General features: G+C 40.2%; 1 protein-coding gene across 3 annotated transcripts in view; it reads right to left on the bottom strand.

Annotated features, from left to right (window-relative positions):
- Positions 1 to 20005, bottom strand: part of LOC109875020 (ATP-dependent zinc metalloprotease YME1L1) — a 59352-nt gene that overhangs the window by 22237 nt on the left and 17110 nt on the right. For 2 of the 3 annotated variants that reach the window (XM_031810799.1, XM_031810801.1), the window contains exons 2-8: positions 19363 to 19494; positions 18927 to 19107; positions 7572 to 7670; positions 4920 to 5026; positions 4575 to 4725; positions 4078 to 4161; positions 3135 to 3305 (exon numbers count right to left, since the gene is read on the bottom strand). In XM_031810799.1, coding sequence (XP_031666659.1) covers positions 3135 to 3305; positions 4078 to 4161; positions 4575 to 4725; positions 4920 to 5026; positions 7572 to 7670; positions 18927 to 19107; positions 19363 to 19494 — 925 coding nt within the window. The remainder of the gene's footprint in view (positions 1 to 3134; positions 3306 to 4077; positions 4162 to 4574; positions 4726 to 4919; positions 5027 to 7571; positions 7671 to 18926; positions 19108 to 19362; positions 19495 to 20005) is intronic. The other variant, XM_031810800.1, reaches the window with a different exon arrangement.

Below are 20005 nucleotides of genomic sequence, written 5' to 3'. Positions count from 1 at the left end.
CATTGATGCCCCTCGAGGTGAGATCTTGCATGGAGCCCCAGACCGAGGGTGATTGACCGTCATCTTGAACTTCTTCCATTTTCTAATAATTGCACCAACAGTTGTTGCCTTCTCGCCAAGCTGCTTGCCTATTGTCCTGTAGCCCATCCCAGCCTTGTGCAGGTCTACAATTGTATCCCTGATGTCCTTACACAGCTCTCTGGTCTTGGCCATTGTGGAGAGGTTGGAGTCTGTTTGATTGAGTGTGTTGACAGGTGTCTTTTATACAGGTAACGAGTTCAAACAGGTGCAGTTAATACAGGTAATGAGTGGAGAACAGGAAGGCTTCTTAAAGAAAAACTAACAGGTCTGTGAGAGCCAGAATTCTTACTGGTTGGTAGGTGATCAAATACTTATGTTATGCAATAAAATGCTAATTAATTACTTAAAAATCATACAATGTGATTTTCTGGATTTTTGTTTTAGATTCCGCCTCTCACAGTTGAAGTGTACCTATGATAAAAAATTACAGAGCTATACATGCATTGTAAGTAGGAAAACCTGCAAAATCGTCAGTGTATCAAATACTTGTTCTCCCCACTGTATGTATGTATGTATGTACGCACGCACGTATGTATGTATGTACAGTACCAGTCAAAAGTTTGGACACAACTACTTATTCAAGGGTTGTTCTTTATTTTTACTATTTTCTACATTGTAGAATAATAGTGAAGACATCAGAGATATGAAATAACACATATGCCATCATGTGGTAACCAAAAAGATCAAAATATATTTTAGATTCTTCAAAGTAGCCACCAGTGCCTTGATGACAGCTTTGCACACTCTTGGCATTCTCTCAACCAGCTTCACCTGGAATGCTTTTCCAACTATCTTGAAGGAGTTCCCACATATGCTCAGCACTTGTTGGCTGCTTTTCCTTCACTCTGCAGTCCAACTCATCCCAATTGGTTTGAGGTTGGGAGAATGGCGGTCAGGTCATCTGATGCAGCACTCCATCACTCTCCTTCTTGGTCAAATAGCCCTTACACAGCCTGGAGGTGTGGTGGGTCATTGTCCTGTTGAAAAACAAATTATAGTCCCACTAAGCACAATCCAGATGGGATGGCGTATCGCTGGAGAATGTTGTGGTAGGAAAGTGTGGTGGGTCATTGTCCTGTTGAAAAACAAATTATAGTCCCACTAAGCACAATCCAGATGGGATGGCGTATCGCTGGAGAATGTTGTGGTAGGAAAGTGTGGTAGGAAAGTGGTTAAGTGTGACTTGAATTCTAAATAAATCATCAAGTGTCACCAGCAAAGCACCCACACACCATCACACCTCCTCCTCCATGCTTCACGGTGGGAACCACATATGTAGAGATCATCCGTTCACCTACTCTGCATCTCACAAAGACACAGCGGTTGGAACCAAAAATCTCAAATTTGGACTGAGACCAAAGGACCAAAATTCCACCATCTAACATCCATTGCTCATGTTTCTTGGCCCAAGCAAGTCTCTTCTTCTTATTGGTGTCCTTTAGTAGTGGTTTCTTTGCAGCAATTCAACCATGAGGGCCTGATTCACGCAGTCTCCTCTGAACAGTTGATTAAATGTGTCTGTTACTTGAACTCTGTGAAGCATTTATTTGGGCTGGTAACTCTAACGAACTTATCCTCTGCAGCAGAGGTAAATCTGGGTCTTCCTTTCCTGTGGCGGTCCTCATGAGAGCCAGTTTCATCATAGCTCTTTATGGTTTTTGCGACTGCACTTAAAGAAAATTAAACTGAACTTCATGTCTTAAACTAATGATGGACTGTCGTTTCTCTTTGCTTATTTGAGCTGTTCTTGCCACAATATGGACTTGGTCTTTTACCAAATAGGGCTATCTTCTGTATACCACCCCTACCTTGTCAAAACTAAACTGATTGGCTCAAACGGGGACTCACTGAAGGACATTCCATAAATTAACTTTTAACAAGGCACACGTGTTAATTGAAATTTATTTCAGGTGACTACCTGGTTAAACTGGTTGAGAATGCAAAGAGTGTGCAAAGTAGTCATCAAGGCAAAGGGTGGCTACTTTGAAGAATCTCAAATATGAAATATATTTTTATTTGTTTAACAATGTTGTGGTTACTACATGATTCCATATGTGTTATTTCATAGTTTTGATGGTCTAAATTATGGGTGCTCATTCTCAGACAAGATCACTTTCTCAGGCTAGACAAGATGACGCCTCATCCCTAGCTAGAAATGTATGTGCTTCTGTCTAACTATTATTAATAATAGTTAAAATAGTTGATTTTAATCTAATGTCTTGAAACATGTACACATTTAAGAGGAGGGGTTGAAAATGTGTAATGATAAACAAGAGAAGTGCATTGCGTTCTGTTGGCTACTCTTTAATGTAATGTCAACACGGATGAGAGAAATGATAAGTTGTCTATTTGGTTTTCCAGAGTCCTTTTCACCTGTCCCCTATCACTGTGGTGTTTGCTACTGGCTGGCCTTTGTTCGCTCATTGGCTGGTTCAGATTTACCTAAAACAAAAGAGGAGGTGAGTGTCCTATACTGTAGTATGTCATCCGTGCCCTGTGAATCAGTCATATATAAATATATAGAAAATCTAACTCTGTATATACCTCAGCACTTTCAATGCTTTCAATGGGGATTCTCCATTAAACATGCTTTTTGGTCCAGGTTACTACATGATTCCATATGTGTTATTTCATAGTTTTGATGTCTTCACTATTATTCTACAATGTAGAAAAACCCTACCTCTTCATTTTCATCTTCCATCAGAGGAAGATAGTGTGCCTGGCTGCCTGCCTAAGCAACTTCTTGAATTCAGCATTGTTCAGTCAGTCTAAACCTGGGTCTTGTTCATTAGGACACAGAACAATTTTTTTTCAAAATGTTTTGCAACGGAAAACAAATGTGAGCGTTTCTTATTGAACAAATCCAGGTAGTCCTTTCTGTAAATGTTTTTCTTGTTTGGTGCCTAAAGAACACAATCCGGATCAACTAAAGAACATAACATATCCTTGCATACATAATGTATGCAAGGATGACTAACTAAGTTGCTTTGGATAAAAGAGTCTGCTAAATGGAATATATTCTTATTATAAAACAGCTCAGTGGTCTGTTGCACCTTTCGGCAGTCTCCCTCCGAGGACGGTGAACTTCTCTGGGCTCCGGAGGAACTCTACCACCTCCTGCAGCTCGTTCTTGGCCTCCTCCACCCCCTTGACATGCTCAAATGTCACGTTCTTCATCTGGACAGGGTCCACCGAGTCCAGGCCTGATGTGGTTCGGAATCGCACTGTCCGGAATGGTTAGATTAAGGTTCGAAATCACACTGCTCGGATGCAAACACATTCTTAGCTATGGTTAGTTAGTTTTTTTTGCCAACAAATCACAGTTTTTTAAAAATAATTCAGTAAAGTAAATTGATGGAAACAATTAGCATCAATATCACAACATCAAGTTCTCGATTACTCATCATCAGAATTGACACACAAAAAGAATGCTCAGCAAATTTGAATGCATCAGCAAAAAGTCAAGGCTCAATCTGGGAGGCTGTTCAATTGCCATTTAAATACATTATATAGGCTGGCCATTTATTTATGAAGAATGGAACTTTAAACAGACAATATACAGCTTCATAAACCATCATGTCACTCCCATGGACTGCATATGAAGTTGACAGTGGTTACACTTCTCCAGGCCCATCCCTCTGCAGTGAGGAGTGCAGTTGGGCAAAAACGCAAACTCCAGATTGTGGCTTTAAAGTAAAATTCCACCCCAAAACTTTTCGTATTTGTTTCATTCGTCCATTGTTGACATAGGCCCAAAATATTTTGCCCGTCTGCAATCAAGTTTCAAGATATGTAACTTTTAAAATAAATCATCCCTATATGATGCATTTTGCATCATTTGATGCATTTTGCATCATATGGGGTTATTTCTGTATACCAATAGTTTTTGGGTGGAGTTTTCCTTTAAAAAGTACACACCAAGCTGCATGCCAGAATGAAGGTCTTTGAGCTTGATTAGAGAGATGCATATGGATAAAATGAAAAAGGAGCCTTTACCCGATAGGAAGGGGGTCTTGGAGAGGCCGTAGAGTCCCACCAGCAGCAGGACCAGCAGTATAAACCTCATCCTCCTCAGAGAATCTGCAGAGAAGGGGAGAGAATCTGTGTTTCAATCCGCTTTCAAGAAAAATGTAAGTCGACAACACTTATCTCTTGCTGCAGTGAGCATTTAATTATCAATACAGGCCTTCGAGGCCTGCGGGCTGAAACGTTGGTAATTTAATGCTCACTGCAAGGAGAGTAGACTTTCATTTTCTGAATCAGCTAACAGCCAACATTATGGGAGGCAACGCAGACCTAGTTCATATTTAGAAGGAAAGAAACAAGAGACAATGTTGTGAAACGAAGGAGATACTACCTGAGCTTGTCCACTGAGAACTGCGTTTTGGTATTCCATCTCAAAATGTTTAGCCATGTTGTGTCTCAGTGTGCATGGCCCTGGTCTTATTGTGAAGTGTGGTGTTCTGTAGCGTTGTGTGTGTGTATACACTTGCCTTGTTTGCGTTGTGTCAGCGCTTGGGATTTTAGAAATCCCTCGGCAAACCCAGTCTTAAAAGAATCTTGCTGCCCATCTGGAATGTTCTTGCTCTTCAGGAGCTTGTCCAAGGTTTCCACCTCCATCCCCTTATCACGCGTCAGGAGGCCCTCCATGAGACAACAGAGTCATAGATGTTTACAATGCATGGAAGATACGATCCTTCCTTGTCTAATGAGGAAATGCTTGTTTTTGTTTTCTGTTGTAAAACATTTTAACACATTTTGGTATGGTGTGACATAATGAACATGACCCAAGTACTCTTTCCATAGAGTGACAGAGTACAGACAAACCGTGGTCTCACCTTCATAAAAGATGGGGTAAAGCCATCTGGTTCCATGGGACGCTCAAAGCCTGCCTGCAGTCGCTTGTGTTTCCTTAGAGTTTTAAAGCCTCGGCTTTGGACCCACACTGGAAACAAGGGCACACATATGTTTAACATATAGAAAATCAAACTACACATTTATAAGATGTTTGGTAAATTTGAATGCACTTCAGGCGTTCACTCATATGGGAGAGTGATTGTAAAACAATTAAACAAACATCCTGCCCTCCAACATTTCATTGCATGAACTATTCCTCTAATATATTCCAATAGCAAGGAGTAGAATAGGCTCCCATGCAGGTTTCTATCTGTTCTCACAAGCTTGCCACTGTTGACATTGAATTGCATTTACAGGAGTACTAAGCTGTGACTTTTGCTCAGTATTTATTAGTCACTTAATTGCAATACAATAAAATAGACTATTGAGCTGACAGACGTTTTGCACTGTTTTGCTATAGCTGTGTTCATCATTCTAGAAAGAAGGGAATATTTTGAATAATATCGTAGTGTTCCCCCCTGAAAGCTATGAACTTTGGCTTTCACCTGGAATTGTTTATTTATGTCTGAGGAAAAAAAAAAACTTTTCAAACCATATGATCTAGTACATAATAAAAGTATAATCTATCAAATACAAATATGACAACCTGGTCTCAGAGCGATTTATGTATTAATTTGTGGATGTCCATCACCCATTATGTATTTTTTATTTTACCTTTATTTAACTAGGTTATTTTCAATAACGGCCCAGGAACAGTGGGTTAACTGCCTTGTTCAGGGGCAGAACGACATATTTTTAGCTTGTCAGCTCGGGGATTTGATTTTGCAACCTTTCGGTTACAAGTCCAACGCTATGACAACTAGGCTACCTGCCCCCCCAATAAAGAATTCATAAGATATGATATAGTATGAGATGTTACGAATTACAATTCGTATTACACAGTATGTTACGAATTTGCAAAACGTACAATGTTATAAATTTGAAAAATGTACAATATGTTATGAATTTGCAAAACATATGATATCTTATGAATTCTATCTAGCTGGCTAACGTTAGCTAGACTAGGGGTTAGGGTTAAGGTTAAGCTTAGGAGTTAGGTTAAAGGGGTTGCAGATAGGGGTAGGGTTAGCTAAAAGGGTTAAGGTTAGGGGAAGGGTTAGCTAACATGCTAAGTCGTTTCAAAGTAGCTAAGTAGCTGCAAAGTAGAAAAAAAGTAGTAAGTAGTTAAAGTTTCTAATTAGCCACAATGCTAAAGTTGTCCATCCATTATATGTCCACCCACCAACCCCGATCAACCAAACTACTTTGCATTAAGTAACCATCTGTCTTATCATTATGTTTTTATTTATTTAACTAGGAAAGTCAGTTAAGAACAAATTCTTATTTACAATGACAACCTACCCTGAAACCCTAACCCGGACGATGCTGGGCCAATTGTGCGCTGCCCTATGGGACTCCCAATCACATGCTGATGTGATACAGCCTGGAATCGAACCAGGGTCTGTAGTGATGCCTCTAACACTGAGGTGCAGTGCCTTAGACCGCTGTGCCACTCGGGAGTCCACCAAAGTAACCATAACATATCGTACTAATTTCAGTGTCCCGGATTTACATTTACTACGTTACATCTAATCTATGAGACCAGGCTGAATATGATGATATCATAGTGAATTCATGACATGTGAATTAACAAGCCTTCCCCAACTAACTGGCAGATATCTATATAAAATTATTATTATTTTGCTCAGAAAACATTTTTTAATTGAAATAATTTGTAAACAAAAATTGCCCTGCGAGTGATTTTATTTGGCCCCCAAAGTTTTCTGAGAAAAACAAATTGTTTTATTATTATTATTTGGATTGTTGGACATAAGACTGTAAAAACACCAGCAAATCAGCTCCAAATGATTTCAATTTTGGAAATCTGTCCTAAAGTATTCCCACATATAATAGAGAGATATACAGTATGTGATGATACACAAAATGTCTGAAAGATTTGAAATGATTATGCTTAGTCAAATGTTGTATCTGTTTGGGCTTCTTGGAGTCTACAAATTATTCATAATTAAGTTCCCCCCCTGACCATCCTCTCAATAAAAAAAATAAAAAAATCGGTCCACTAGTTGATGAACCCTGCTTTATATGTCTAGTTTTTAGGAACATCTAGCCAAAATATCATGACATAAGTGATTGTCAAAATGTGTGAAATTTGTGAAAGTCTAAATCAAGATTTTGGCCATTTAAACAGCGTGTGTCCACTTTATCGACAAGGGGAGATGCACTCTGAACATTGAACTTTTTTCTTGGTTCTACTGATGTGCTTGTCTATCTCCGACATAAAAAAAATATATATATACTTTTTGACTTCCACACAAAATTACTTATTTACTTTTCAGTTTGAGTGTGTAGGTCGCATTCTTTATCATACAGCTATGAATAGGAATCGGGAGGTTTGGACCGGAAGAGCAGCTTTTCTAAGGACCGCCCCCTTGATGTGAGGTGGCAAAGAGGAGACAAAATGTGATGTAATGACGCAGATGACCATAAGTAATAAGCATATTATCAGTCAGCAAGTAACTGCATCGGGCACTTTAAGCTTAAATAGATTATAGAATAGAATGAATTTCTGTTACCTGGCCAGTAGTGGAGCTCTGTGAAAATGGATTGAAGAGGTGAGGGGATCTGTCTGCAGAAAACAGGGGAGTCAATGCCAATTTTGCCACCAAAGAACCCTAGAAAGACAGTATAAGGAGAGTTGGATGTACATATTCAACCCAAATGGTCTTCTTCACTTCAGACAATCCTCTTAGGATTTAGTTACATTTATAACCACATATTCGTGATTCTCCAACTTAAAATAAACGTGTTCATATAAACGATACACAATTAATTCCATAAAATAAAGCAAATCGGTGCTATGCAAAAACATGTATTTTTGGTATTTTATATTTTATTAGGATCCCCAATTACGGGGGGCCCAAACAGTAATCAAAAGACACCCACAAAAAAATATATATACACAAAACACTACATAATACAACACAATGCAAATGTCATTAGAATTTATATATACACACAGATACTGAACAAAAATATAAACTCAGCATGCAACAATGTCAAAGATTTTACTGAGTTACAGTTCATATAAGAAAATCAATAAATTGAAATAAATTCATTAGGCCCTAGTCTATGGATTTCACATGACTGGGAACACAGATATACAGCTGTTGGTCACAGATACCTTAAAAAACGTAGGGGTGTGGATCCGAAAACTAGTCCGTATCTGGTGTGGCCGCTATTTGCCTCATACAGTGTGACATCTCCTAAGCATAGAGTTGATCTGGCTATTGATTGTGGCCTGCAGAATGTTGTCCCACTCCCCTTCAATGGCTGTGTGAATTTGCTGGATATTGGTGGCAACTGGAACACACTGTCGTACACATCATTCCAGAGCATCCCAAACGTGCTCAATGGATGACATGTCTGGTCAGTATGCAGGCCATGGTAGAACTGGGACATTTTTGCTTGATTACCAACAGCGACGAGACGGCCGACAAGGAGGTGAGGGCCATCGAAGAGTGGTGTCTGGGAAATAACCTCACACTCAACGTCAACAAAACAAAGGAGATGATCTTGGATTTCAGGAAACAGCAGAGGGAGCACCCCCTTATCCACTTTGACAGAAGAGTATTGGAGAAGGTGAAAAGTTTTAAGTTCCTCGGCGTACACATCATAGACATACTGAAATGGTCCACCCACACAGACAGTGCCTTCCTGAGCGGTATGGCAGCTGTATGTTCCCATGGTGTTTATACCTGCGTACTATTGTTTGTACAGGCGTTTGGAAATTGCTCCCAAGGATGAACCAGACTTGTGGAGGTCTACAACTTTTTTTCTGAAGTCTTGGCTGATTTCTATTGATTTTCCCATGATGTCAAGCAAAGAGGCACTGAGTTTGAAGGTAGGCCTTGAAATATATCCACAGGTACACCTCCAGTTGACTCAAATTATATCAAATAGCCTATCAGAAGCTTCTAAAGCCATGACATAATTTTCTGGAATTTTCCCAGCTGTTTAACCCACTGGAATTGTGATACAGTGAATTATAAGTGAAATAATCTGTCTTTAAACAATTGTTGGAAACATTACTTGTGTCATGCACAAAGTAGATGCCTAACCGACTTGCCAAAACGATACTTTGTTAACTCCATTTGTGGAGTGGTTGAAAAACTAGTTTTAATGACTCCAACCTAAGTGTATGTAAACTTCTCACTTCAGCTGTACATATTCTTATTTATTCCTTTACACTTGTGTGTATAAGGTAGTTGTTGTGAAATAGAACTAGAGGCACAAGCATTTCACTACACTCGCATTAACATTTGCTAACCATATGTATGTAACCAATAAAGTTTGATTTGATTTGAATGGTGGCGGATGAATGGCACGACAATGAGCCTCAGGATCTTGTCACGGTATCGCTGTGCATTCAAATTGCCATAGATAAAATGCAATTGTGTTCGTTGTCCGTAGATTACGCCTGCCCATACAATAACCCCACCGCCACCATGGGGCACTCTGTTCACAATGTTGACATCAGCAAACCACTCGCCCGCGCAACGCCGTCTGGCCGTTAATGTTGACACCGGGATAAATTTATGAAGAGCACACTTCTCCAGCGTGCCAGTGAGCACGCAGATGAGCTTCCCTGAAACAGTTTCTGACAGTTTGGGCAGAAAATCTTCGGTTGTGCAAACCCACAGTTTCATCAGCTGTCCGGATAGCCATTCTCAGACCATTCCGCAGGTGAAAAAGCTGGATGTGGAGATCCTGGACTGGCGTGGATACACATGGTCTGTGGTTGTGAGGCTGGGTGGACATACTGGAGACGGCTTATGGTATAGAAATAAACATAAAATTATCTGGCAACAGCTCTGGTCAGCATGCCAATTGCACGCTCCCACAAAACATGCGACATCTGTGGCATTGTGTTTTGCGACAAAACTGTACATTTTAGAGTGGCCTTTTATTGTCCCCAGCACAGGGTGCACATGTGTAATGATCATGCTGTTTAATCATCTTCTTGATATGCCAAATGTGTCAGGTGGATTGATTATCTGGGCAAAGGAGAAATGCTCACTAACAGGGATGTAAACAAATGTGACCGACCGGCTCGATTAGGTCTTATGTAGCAACATTTTTTTTGTAACACTGGATAAAAGTATAGATTTTGAGCTACAAAATGGTATATCATATACACTACAGTTGAGGAACTTGTAACCTTACTTGAGAAAATGGCCATTGAATGTTTTGGTAAACCTACTGGAGAGCTCTTCTTTGTATACACCCATTCAGCATCATTCACACCCTCTTAAGCCTTAGCCCCACCCATCTCTAAGGATTCACATGTGAGGCCATGTACTAAACAACCAAAGAATTCAAGACTAAAGGCTGGTTTATACTATATCTAATTGACAGTTGTCGCAGTGACATTATATTGTCGTCCGACATCAAACTTGTCGTTGTTGTTATGAAAAGGTATAAACACAAAAACTACAGGCTGCATGACATCAGCTTTCTGGTGGTCCAAAATAGCATAACACCAATAAACCCACCCGTTTAAAAATGAAAAGCAACTTGTTTTGGTTCGCTTTTAGCTTATTGGCTAGCTAATGTTAAGTTAGCTAGTTAGCCAGTTCAAATAATGACCATATACTTTAACTGACAATGTCAGGGGCACAACTTTCACTGGGGGGACATGTCCACCCCACATTCTTAAATTGCATTTTTGCTCCCACCAGTTTTATAATTGGAATGTGATACAAAACGAGGCAATGATGTGCTTTAGGACCATGCAAACACCTCAGAGCGACTGGGCAGGCTGTTTGGAGTGTTTATCCGACAGGATAAAATATTTCAATAGTTATAATAATTATGTCCCCCCACTTCTAAAACCAAAGTTGCGCCCCTGCCTACACATACTGACCAGCTCATGTTACAGACAGAAGCGGGCTACATGGCAGACCAATCCGAACTCATCTCTCTGCATGTCCAGCCCAGCCATTACCTCAGCCAATCATGGCTAGTGGGAAGGTTCCTGTCTTATTCCGTGGCTAAACCAACTAGGCTAGTAATTTAACTATTTTATTTGTATTTACAGATGGCATACAAGTTTGTTACTAAGGCACATGAAAGTTTACATGTTCCAGAAGGCATTTCTGCCAAAACAAAACGCAATAATAACATTTTGAAAAGTTTACGTTCAAATGGCTGTCCTGTGAGGTAGTGACGCGTGACATACGCCTAGTTTCCTGAAACCAGTCACAAATTTGTGCACAAAATTTAAGAGAAACAAGCGTTTTGTGCATATGAATAAATTCTGGGATCTTATTTCAATTTATGAAACAATTTATGAAACATAGGGCCAACACATTTGCGTTTATATTTTTGTTCAAATAAAAATGTGCCCCTTCACAGTCCCCATCATGCCGTAAGGTGTTCTTTTATCCATTTCTTTAACGTTTTTTTTTTTTGTTGCTAGCTTGAGTTACCTTGGGTGGCAGAGAGTTCCATGTAGTCATGGGCATGGCTCTATTTAATACTGTGTGTTTCCCAGCCTCTGTTCTGGACCTGGGGACTGTGAAGAGACCTTTTTTTGCATGTCTTGTGCAGAACTGATGTCCGAACTGTGTGCCAAATGCTTGAACAGGCAGTTTTCTACATTTAACACATCAACACCACGCACAATGACCAATAGTGTCAGGATAGTAAGCCAGGAGAGATTGACATGCATATCACTGACATTCAACCTCTGTGTACATCTAAGTGCAATACGTGCTGCTGTGTTCTGGACCAACTGCAATTTTCCTGTCCTTCTTTGCCGCACATGACCACACAACTGGGCAGTAGTCCAGGTGCAACAAAACTATGGCCTGTAGGACTTGCTTGGTTGATATAGATGTCAAGAAAGCAGAGCAATGCCTTATCATGGACAGACCTATTCCAATTTTAGCACAACCATTGAGTCTATATGTTTTGACCATGACAGCTTACTTTCTAGGGTTACACCCAGCAGTTTAGTCTCCTCAACTTACTCAATCACAACATTATTCAGTAATAGATCAAGATGAGGTTTAGGGTTGAATGAGTTTTTGTCCTAAAAATGACGTATTTAGTTTTTGACATTATTTAGTGCCAGCCTATTGCTAGTTACCCATTTTAAAATTGACTGGATCTCTATGTTAAGGGTGTCAGTTATTTATTTTACTGTCGTAGCTGACGTGTATACAGTTGAGTTGTCAGCATATATAGACACACAGGCTTTATTCAAGGTCAGTGGATGGTCATTAGTAAAAACAGAAAACAATAATGGCTCAAGCCAGCTGCCCTGCACTAAACTGAATTTGCATGAGAGAGGCCTCCATGAAAGAAAACCCTCTGTGTTCTATTAGATAAAACTCTCAATCCATGATAAGGCAGAGAGTGTAAATCCATAACCCCTATGTTTTTTCTGCAATAAGTTATGATCAATGATATCAAAAGCTGCATTAAAATCTAACAAACCAGCTTCCAAAACCTTCTTATTATCAATTGCTTTCAGCCAATCTTCAGTCATTTGTGTCAGTGATGAGCATGTGGAGTGCCCTTCCCTATAAGCATGCTGAAAGTCAGTTAATTTGTTTTCTGTAAAATAACACTTTTTCCAAAAGTTTTCTAAGCATCGGTAACAGGCTGATTGATCGGCTGTTGGAACCATTAAAAAGGGTGCTTTGCTATTTTGGGCAGCGGAATGACCTTTGCCTCCCTCCAGGCCTGAGGGCACACACTGTCTTCTAGGCTAAAATTGAAGATGTGGCAGCCAGGAGTCGCAATGTATTCTGCTACCAACTTCAGCAATTTACCATCCAGATTGTCGGTACCAGGTAGATTGTAATTATTTATTGGTAGCAACAACTTTTTCACCTCTTCCACACCAATTTTGCCTCATCATCACAAGATGTATTCTATGCTCCAATCACAAGCAGGCAACGACACACACACCCTTTGATATGGGCCCCAACAACACAAAAGGCTATTTACACAAAAGGCTATTTAAACCCGATAAATCGGGTTATAGTAGATATACTACAGTGCCTTGCAAAATTATTCATCCCCTTGGCATTTTTCCTATTTTGTTGCATTACAACCTGTAATTTAAATGGATTTTTATGTGGATTTCATGTAATGGACATACACAAAATAGTCCAAATTGGTGAAGTGAAATGAAAAAAAGAATTGTTTAATTCTTATGGCTTGAATCCCGCAAATGGGATCGATGTGACAACAGCCAGCGAAAATGCAGGGCGCCAAATTCAAAACAACAGAAATCTCATAATTAAAATTCCTCAAAACATACAAGTATTTTACAACATTTTAAAGATAAACTTGTTGTTAATCCCACCACAGTGTCTGATTCAAAAAGGCGTTACGACGAAAGCACAAATGATTATGTTAGGTCTGCACCTAGTCACAGAAAAACACAGGCATTTTTCCAGCCAAAGAGAGGAGTCACAAAAAGCAGAAATAGAGATAAAATTAATCACTAACCTTTGATGATCTTCATCAGATGACACTCATAGGACTTCATGTTACACAATACATGTATGTTTTGTTCGATAAAGTTCATATTTATATACAAAAATCTGAGTTTACATTGGCGCGTTATGTTTAGTAGTTCCAAAACCTCCGATGATTCTGCAGAGAGCCACATCAATTTACATAAATTCTCATAATAAACATTGATAAAAGATACAACTATTATGCATGGAATTAAAGATACACTTCTACTTAATGCAACCGCTGTGTCAGATTTCGAAAAAGCTTTACCGAAAAAGCACACCATGCAATAATCTGAGTACAGCGCTCAGACAACAAATCAAGCCATACAGATATCCGCCATGTTGTGGAGTCAACAGAAGTCAGAAAAAAACATTAGAAATATTCACTTACCTTTGATGACCTTCATCAAAATGCACTCCCAGGAATCCCAGTTTCACAATAAATGTTTGATTTGCTCGATAAAGTCCATCATTTATGTCCAAATATCTCCTTTTTGTTTGCGCGTTTAGCCCAGTAAACCAAATTCATTACACGCGAGCAGACAAAAAGTCAAAAAGTTCCGTTACAGTCCGTAGAAACATGTCAAAAGAAGTATAGAGTCAATCTTTAGGATGTTTTTACCATAAATCTTCAATAATGTTCCAACCGGCGAATTACTTTGTCTTCATAAATGCAATGGAACTCAAGCTAAATCTCACGTGAATATACGCGTGACCAGGTCATGCCACTCTGCCAGACCACTGATTCATTCAGCTCCCATTCCCCCCCTCTTTCACAGTAGAAGCATCAAACAAGGTTCTAAAGACTGCTGACATCTAGTGGAAGCCTTAGGGAAGTGCAATTTGACCCCATAGACACTGTATATTCGATAGGCAAAGAGTTGAAAAACTATAAACCTCAGATTTCCCACTTCCTGGTTGTATTTTTTTCTCAGGTTTTTGCCTGCCATATGAGTTTTGTTCTACTCACAGACATCATTCAAACAGTTTTAGAAACTTCAGAGTGTTTTCTATCCAAATCTACCAAATATAATATGCATATATTAGCAACTGGGCCTGAGTAGCAGGCAGTTTACTCCTAGGCACCTTATTCATCCAAGCTACGTAATACTGCCCCCAGCCATAAGAATTTAAAAAAAGAAGGGAAAAAAAGAAAAGTGGTGCGTGCATATGTATTCACCCCCTTTGCTATGAAGCCCCTAAATAAAATCTGGTGCAACCAATTACCTTCAGAAGTCACATAATTAGTTAAATAAAGTCCATCTGTGTGCAATCTAAGTGTCACATGATCTGTAACATGATCTCAGTATACAGTGCCTTGCGAAAGTATTCGGCCCCCTTGAACTTTGCGACCTTTTGCCACATTTCAGGCTTCAAACATAAAGATATAAAACTGTATTTTTTTGTGAAGAATCAACAACAAGTGGGACACAATCATGAAGTGGAACGACATTTATTGGATATTTCAAACTTTTTTAACAAATCAAAAACTGAAAAATTGGGCGTGCTAAATTATTCAGCCCCCTTAAGTTAATACTTTGTAGCGCCACTTTTTGCTGCGATTACAGCTGTAAGTCGCTTGGGGTGTCTCTATCAGTTTTGCACATCGAGAGACTGACATTTTTTCCCATTCCTCCTTGCAAAACAGCTCGAGCTCAGTGAGGTTGGATGGAGAGCATTTGTGAACAGAAGTTTTCAGTTCTTTCCACAAATTCTCGATTGGATTCAGGTCTGGACTTTGACTTGGCCATTCTAACACCTGGATATGTTTATTTTTGAACCATTCCATTGTAGATTTTGCTTTATGTTTTGGATCATTGTCTTGTTGGAAGACAAATCTCCGTCCCAGTCTCAGGTCTTTTGCAGACTCCATCAGGTTTTCTTCCAGAATGGTCCTGTATTTGGCTCCATCCATCTTCCCATCAATTTGAACCCTCTTCCCTGTCCCTGCTGAAGAAAAGCAGGCCCAAACCATGATGCTGCCACCACCATGTTTGACAGTGGGGATGGTGTGTTCAGGGTGATGAGCTGTGTTGCTTTTACGCCAAACATAACGTTTTGCATTGTTGCCAAAAAGTTCAATTTTGGTTTCATCTGACCAGAGCACCTTCTTCCACATGTTTGGTGTATCTCACAGGTGGCTTGTGGCAAACTTTAAACAACACTTTTTATGGATATCTTTAAGAAATGGCTTTCTTCTTGCCACTCTTCCATAAAGGCCAGATTTGTGCAATATACAACTGATTGTTGTCCTATGGACAGAGTCTCCCACCTCAGCTGTAGATCTCTGCAGTTCATCCAGAGTGATCATGGGCCTCTTGGCTGCATCTCTGATCAGTCTTCTCCTTGTATGAGCTGAAAGTTTAGAGGGACGGCCAGGTCTTGGTAGATTTGCAGTGGTCTGATACTCCTTCCATTTCAATATTATCGCTTGCACAGTGCTCCTTGGGATGTTTAAAGCTTGGGAAATCTTTTTGTATCCAAATCCGGCTTTAAACTTCTTCACAACAGTATCTCGGACCTGCCTGGTTTGTTCCTTGTTCTTCATGATGCTCTCTGCGCTTTTAACGGACCTCTGAGACTATCACAGTGCAGGTGCATTTATACGGAGACTTGATTACACACAGGTGGATTGTATTTATCATCATTAGTCATTTAGGTCAACATTGGATCATTCAGAGATCCTCACTGAACTTCTGGAGAGAGTTTGCTGCACTGAAAGTAAAGGGGCTGAATAATTTTGCACGCCCAATTTTTCAGTTTTTGATTTGTTAAAAAAGTTTGAAATATCCAATAAATGTCGTTCCACTTCATGATTGTGTCCCACTTGTTGTTGATTCTTCACAAAAAAATACAGTTTTATATCTTTATGTTTGAAGCCTGAAATGTAGCAAAAGGTCGCAAAGTTCAAGGGGGCCGAATACTTTCGCAAGGCACTGTATATACACACCTGTTCTGAAAGGCCCCAGAGTCTGCAACATAAATATCTGAAACTTTGAACATCCCACGGAGCACCATTAAATCCATTATTAAAAAATTGAAAGCATATGGTACCACAACAAACCTGCCAAGAGAGGGCCAGGCAAGGAGGGCATTAATCAGAGAGGCAACAAAGAGACCAAAGATGAGCCTGAAGGAGCTGCAATGCGCCGCCGGGAGATTGGAGTATCTGTCCATAGGACCACTTTAAGCCGTACACTCCACAGAGCTGGGCTTTACGGAAGAGTGTCCAGAAAAAATGCCTTTGCTTCAAGAAAAAAAAAAAAAAAAAAACGTTTGGTGTTCGCCAAAAGGCATTTGAGAAACTCCCGAAACATATGGAAGAAGGTCCTCTGGTCAGATAAGACAAAAATTGAGCTTTTTGGCCATCAAGGAAAATGCTATGGTCTGGCGCAAATCAAACACCTCTCATCAACCTGAGAATACCATCCCCACAGTGAAGCATGGTGCTGGCAGCATCATGCTGTGAGGATATATTTCCATCGGCAGGGACTGGGAAACTGGTCAGAATTGAAGGAACGATGGATGGCGCTAAATACAGGGAAATTCTTGAGGGAAACCTGTTTCAGTATTCCAGAGATTTGAGACTGGGATGGAGGTTCACCTTCCAGCAGGACAATGACCCTAACCATACTGCTAAAGAAACACGAGTGGTTTAAGGGGAAACATTTAAATGCCTTCGAATGACCTTGCTGATTGTAGGAGGTTTTCACTCAAAATCTCACAATACATGGCCCCATTCATTCTTTCCTTTATACGGATCAGTCGACCTGGTCCCTTTGCAGAAAAACAGCCCCAAAGCATGATGTTTCCACCCCCATGCTTCACAGTAAGTATGGTGTTCTTTGGATGCAACTCAGCATTCTTTGTCCTCCAAACACAACAAGTTGAGTTTTTACCAAAAAGTTATATTTTGGTTTCATCTGACCATATGACATTCTCCCAATCTTCTTCTGGATCATCCAAATGCTCTCTATCAAACTTCAGACCGGCCTGGACATGTACTGGCTTAAGCAGGGGGACACGTCTGGCACTGCAGGATTTGAGTCCCTGGCGGCGTAGTGTGTTGCTGATGGTAGGCTTTGTTACTTTGGTCCCAGCTCTCTGCAGGTCATTCACTAGGTCCCCCCGTGTGGTTGTGGGATTTTTGCTGATCATTTTGACCCCACGGGGTGAGATCTTGCATGGAGCCCCCGATCGAGGGAGATTATCAGTGGTCTGTAAGTCTTCCATTTCCTAATAATTGCTCCCACAGTTGATTTCTTCAAACCAAGCTGCTTACCTATTGCAGATTCAGTCTTCCCAGCCTGGTGCAGGTCTACAATTTTGTTTCTGGTGTCCTTTGACAGCTCTTTGGTCTTGGCCATAGTGGAGTTTGGAGTGTGACTGTTTGAGGTTGTCCACAACCACAAGGTGTCTTTTATACTGATAACAAGTTCAAACAGGTGCCATTAATACAGGTAATGAGTGGAGGACAGAGGAGCCTCTTAAAGAAGAAGTTACAGGTCTGTGAGATCCAGAAATCTTGCTTGTTTGTAGGTGACCAAATACTTATTATCCACCATAATTTGCAAATAAATTCATTAAAAATCCTACAATGTGATTTTCTGGATTTTTTTTCTCATTTTGTCTGTCATAGTTGAAGTGTACCTATGATGACAATTACAGGCCTCTCTCATATTTTTAAGTGGGAGAACTTGCACAATTGGTGGCTGACTAAATACTCTTTTGCCCCACTGTATATTCATGTCATAGCTAATTTGTCAACGATAAATATTGATACATTACTAGCTGAAACACTTAAATCCCCCAAAATAAGTGAATTAGTGGGTGATGGGGATTTCAGAACCAAACAGGCTACATTGTCCCCCATAATCTGATAGTGGTAGTGGGGTGGTAGATGCCTAATCTCCCTTATGGCTCAGCTCAGGTGCCAACATATTACATACAGTACATAATTTACACACACACACACACACACACACACACACACACACACACACACACACACACACACACACACACACACACACACACACACACAGGTCCAGCTCAGAGGCCCAGCTCATGGGCTCAATCAGCCGCAGATTTTAATTTAGAATGGAAAATGAATGTGTTTATGCAACAAATGTTAGTGCATCCTATCAAACTGAAAATGCATCGATTCGTTCTCTAAAACGTATCATTCCTGTATCGTATTTGAGCCCATGCATCTAGATACCTATTGAATCGTCTTGAAAGGAAAATATGCACATCCCTACGGTAACATTAAGGTCAGCATTCGTCTAAGATGATCTTAGTGCTAAACATAACCTTTATGTTTTTGTAATAATCACCAACCAGCAGTAAAGTTCCAATTGTCTTCCTTATCAATAGGCATGTCCTTAGCCTCACCATGCTTGTTGTGAAAGAATGACTGTGAGGACAGGTGGGAGGTCCTCCAGGCCTTTTGGCTGGGGCTGGATGAGGACGGCACACCCTGTTGACTCAGACGTGGTAATACACCGCTCACTATCTCGTCCAGCTGCCGCATACCCAGGTCAGACAGGCCCAGGTCCCTCAGGCTCCACGTGGGCTACGCATACGAGCACAAACAGGGATGGACACACACACACACACACACACACACACACTTTAAATGCTTTATTTGAATCCACAAATCATATTACATATCAAAAAGGTTACAGATACATGGACACTTGTAGATACAGAAAGCACCTTCACCATATCTACTAAGCTGCCCATGACCGCTGACACAGAGCAGTATTTGCAAGCTGCTTTGCCTTGGTTCTTGGCAGGCCTATAATCTGTATGTCACGTGTGTGTTTACCTCGTTACTATGCAAGTCCTGTTCTGAGGCATGCTGTTTCTGCAGAGGTTTAGCAGTGGCACTGCTGCTGCTTCCCACTGAGCTCTTCAGGGAGTGGAGGGCGTTGATCAGGTGACTCAGGGGGACAGTGACCTGCCAGGAAGCACAGAACAGGATGACATCAGTTCAAAGACACTAATTCCTGTTGAGTATAAAACTACAAAATGGGAAAGACCAATTTAAACCTTTGTCCACACAACACGAACGCTGTCATGAACAAAGTGAGTCTGTTCCAAAAGTATTGTATCTTACTATATAAAAAGGAAGTAAAGAAACAAGGAAGGATGGAAGTAAACAAGGAAGGAGAAGCAGAAAGCATTTATGAGTGAAGATACAATCTGGGTGTTTTTTGTTATTATTATGGAGTAAAATTATATAAATGAACAATGGCCAGCATATGCTATACTATAGTAAATACTATGAGCAGAAAAAAATATGCCAACTGCCATCATAGCCCACAGAAGAAAAATAAGAACAAAGTAGAATTTTGCAAAAGCAGAACCCTTAGTTAAATGAACCTTGGTTGACCGGAAGCAGTTGCATATTTAAATACAGCTGCAAAGATTTGATTACCTTATTGGCAGCAACAATAAGACTTTCGGTT

Source organism: Oncorhynchus kisutch, linkage group LG30 (genome assembly GCF_002021735.2).
Source record: "Oncorhynchus kisutch isolate 150728-3 linkage group LG30, Okis_V2, whole genome shotgun sequence".
Lineage (NCBI taxonomy): Eukaryota > Metazoa > Chordata > Actinopteri > Salmoniformes > Salmonidae > Oncorhynchus > Oncorhynchus kisutch.
This window is presented reverse-complemented; position numbering and strand designations above follow the sequence as displayed.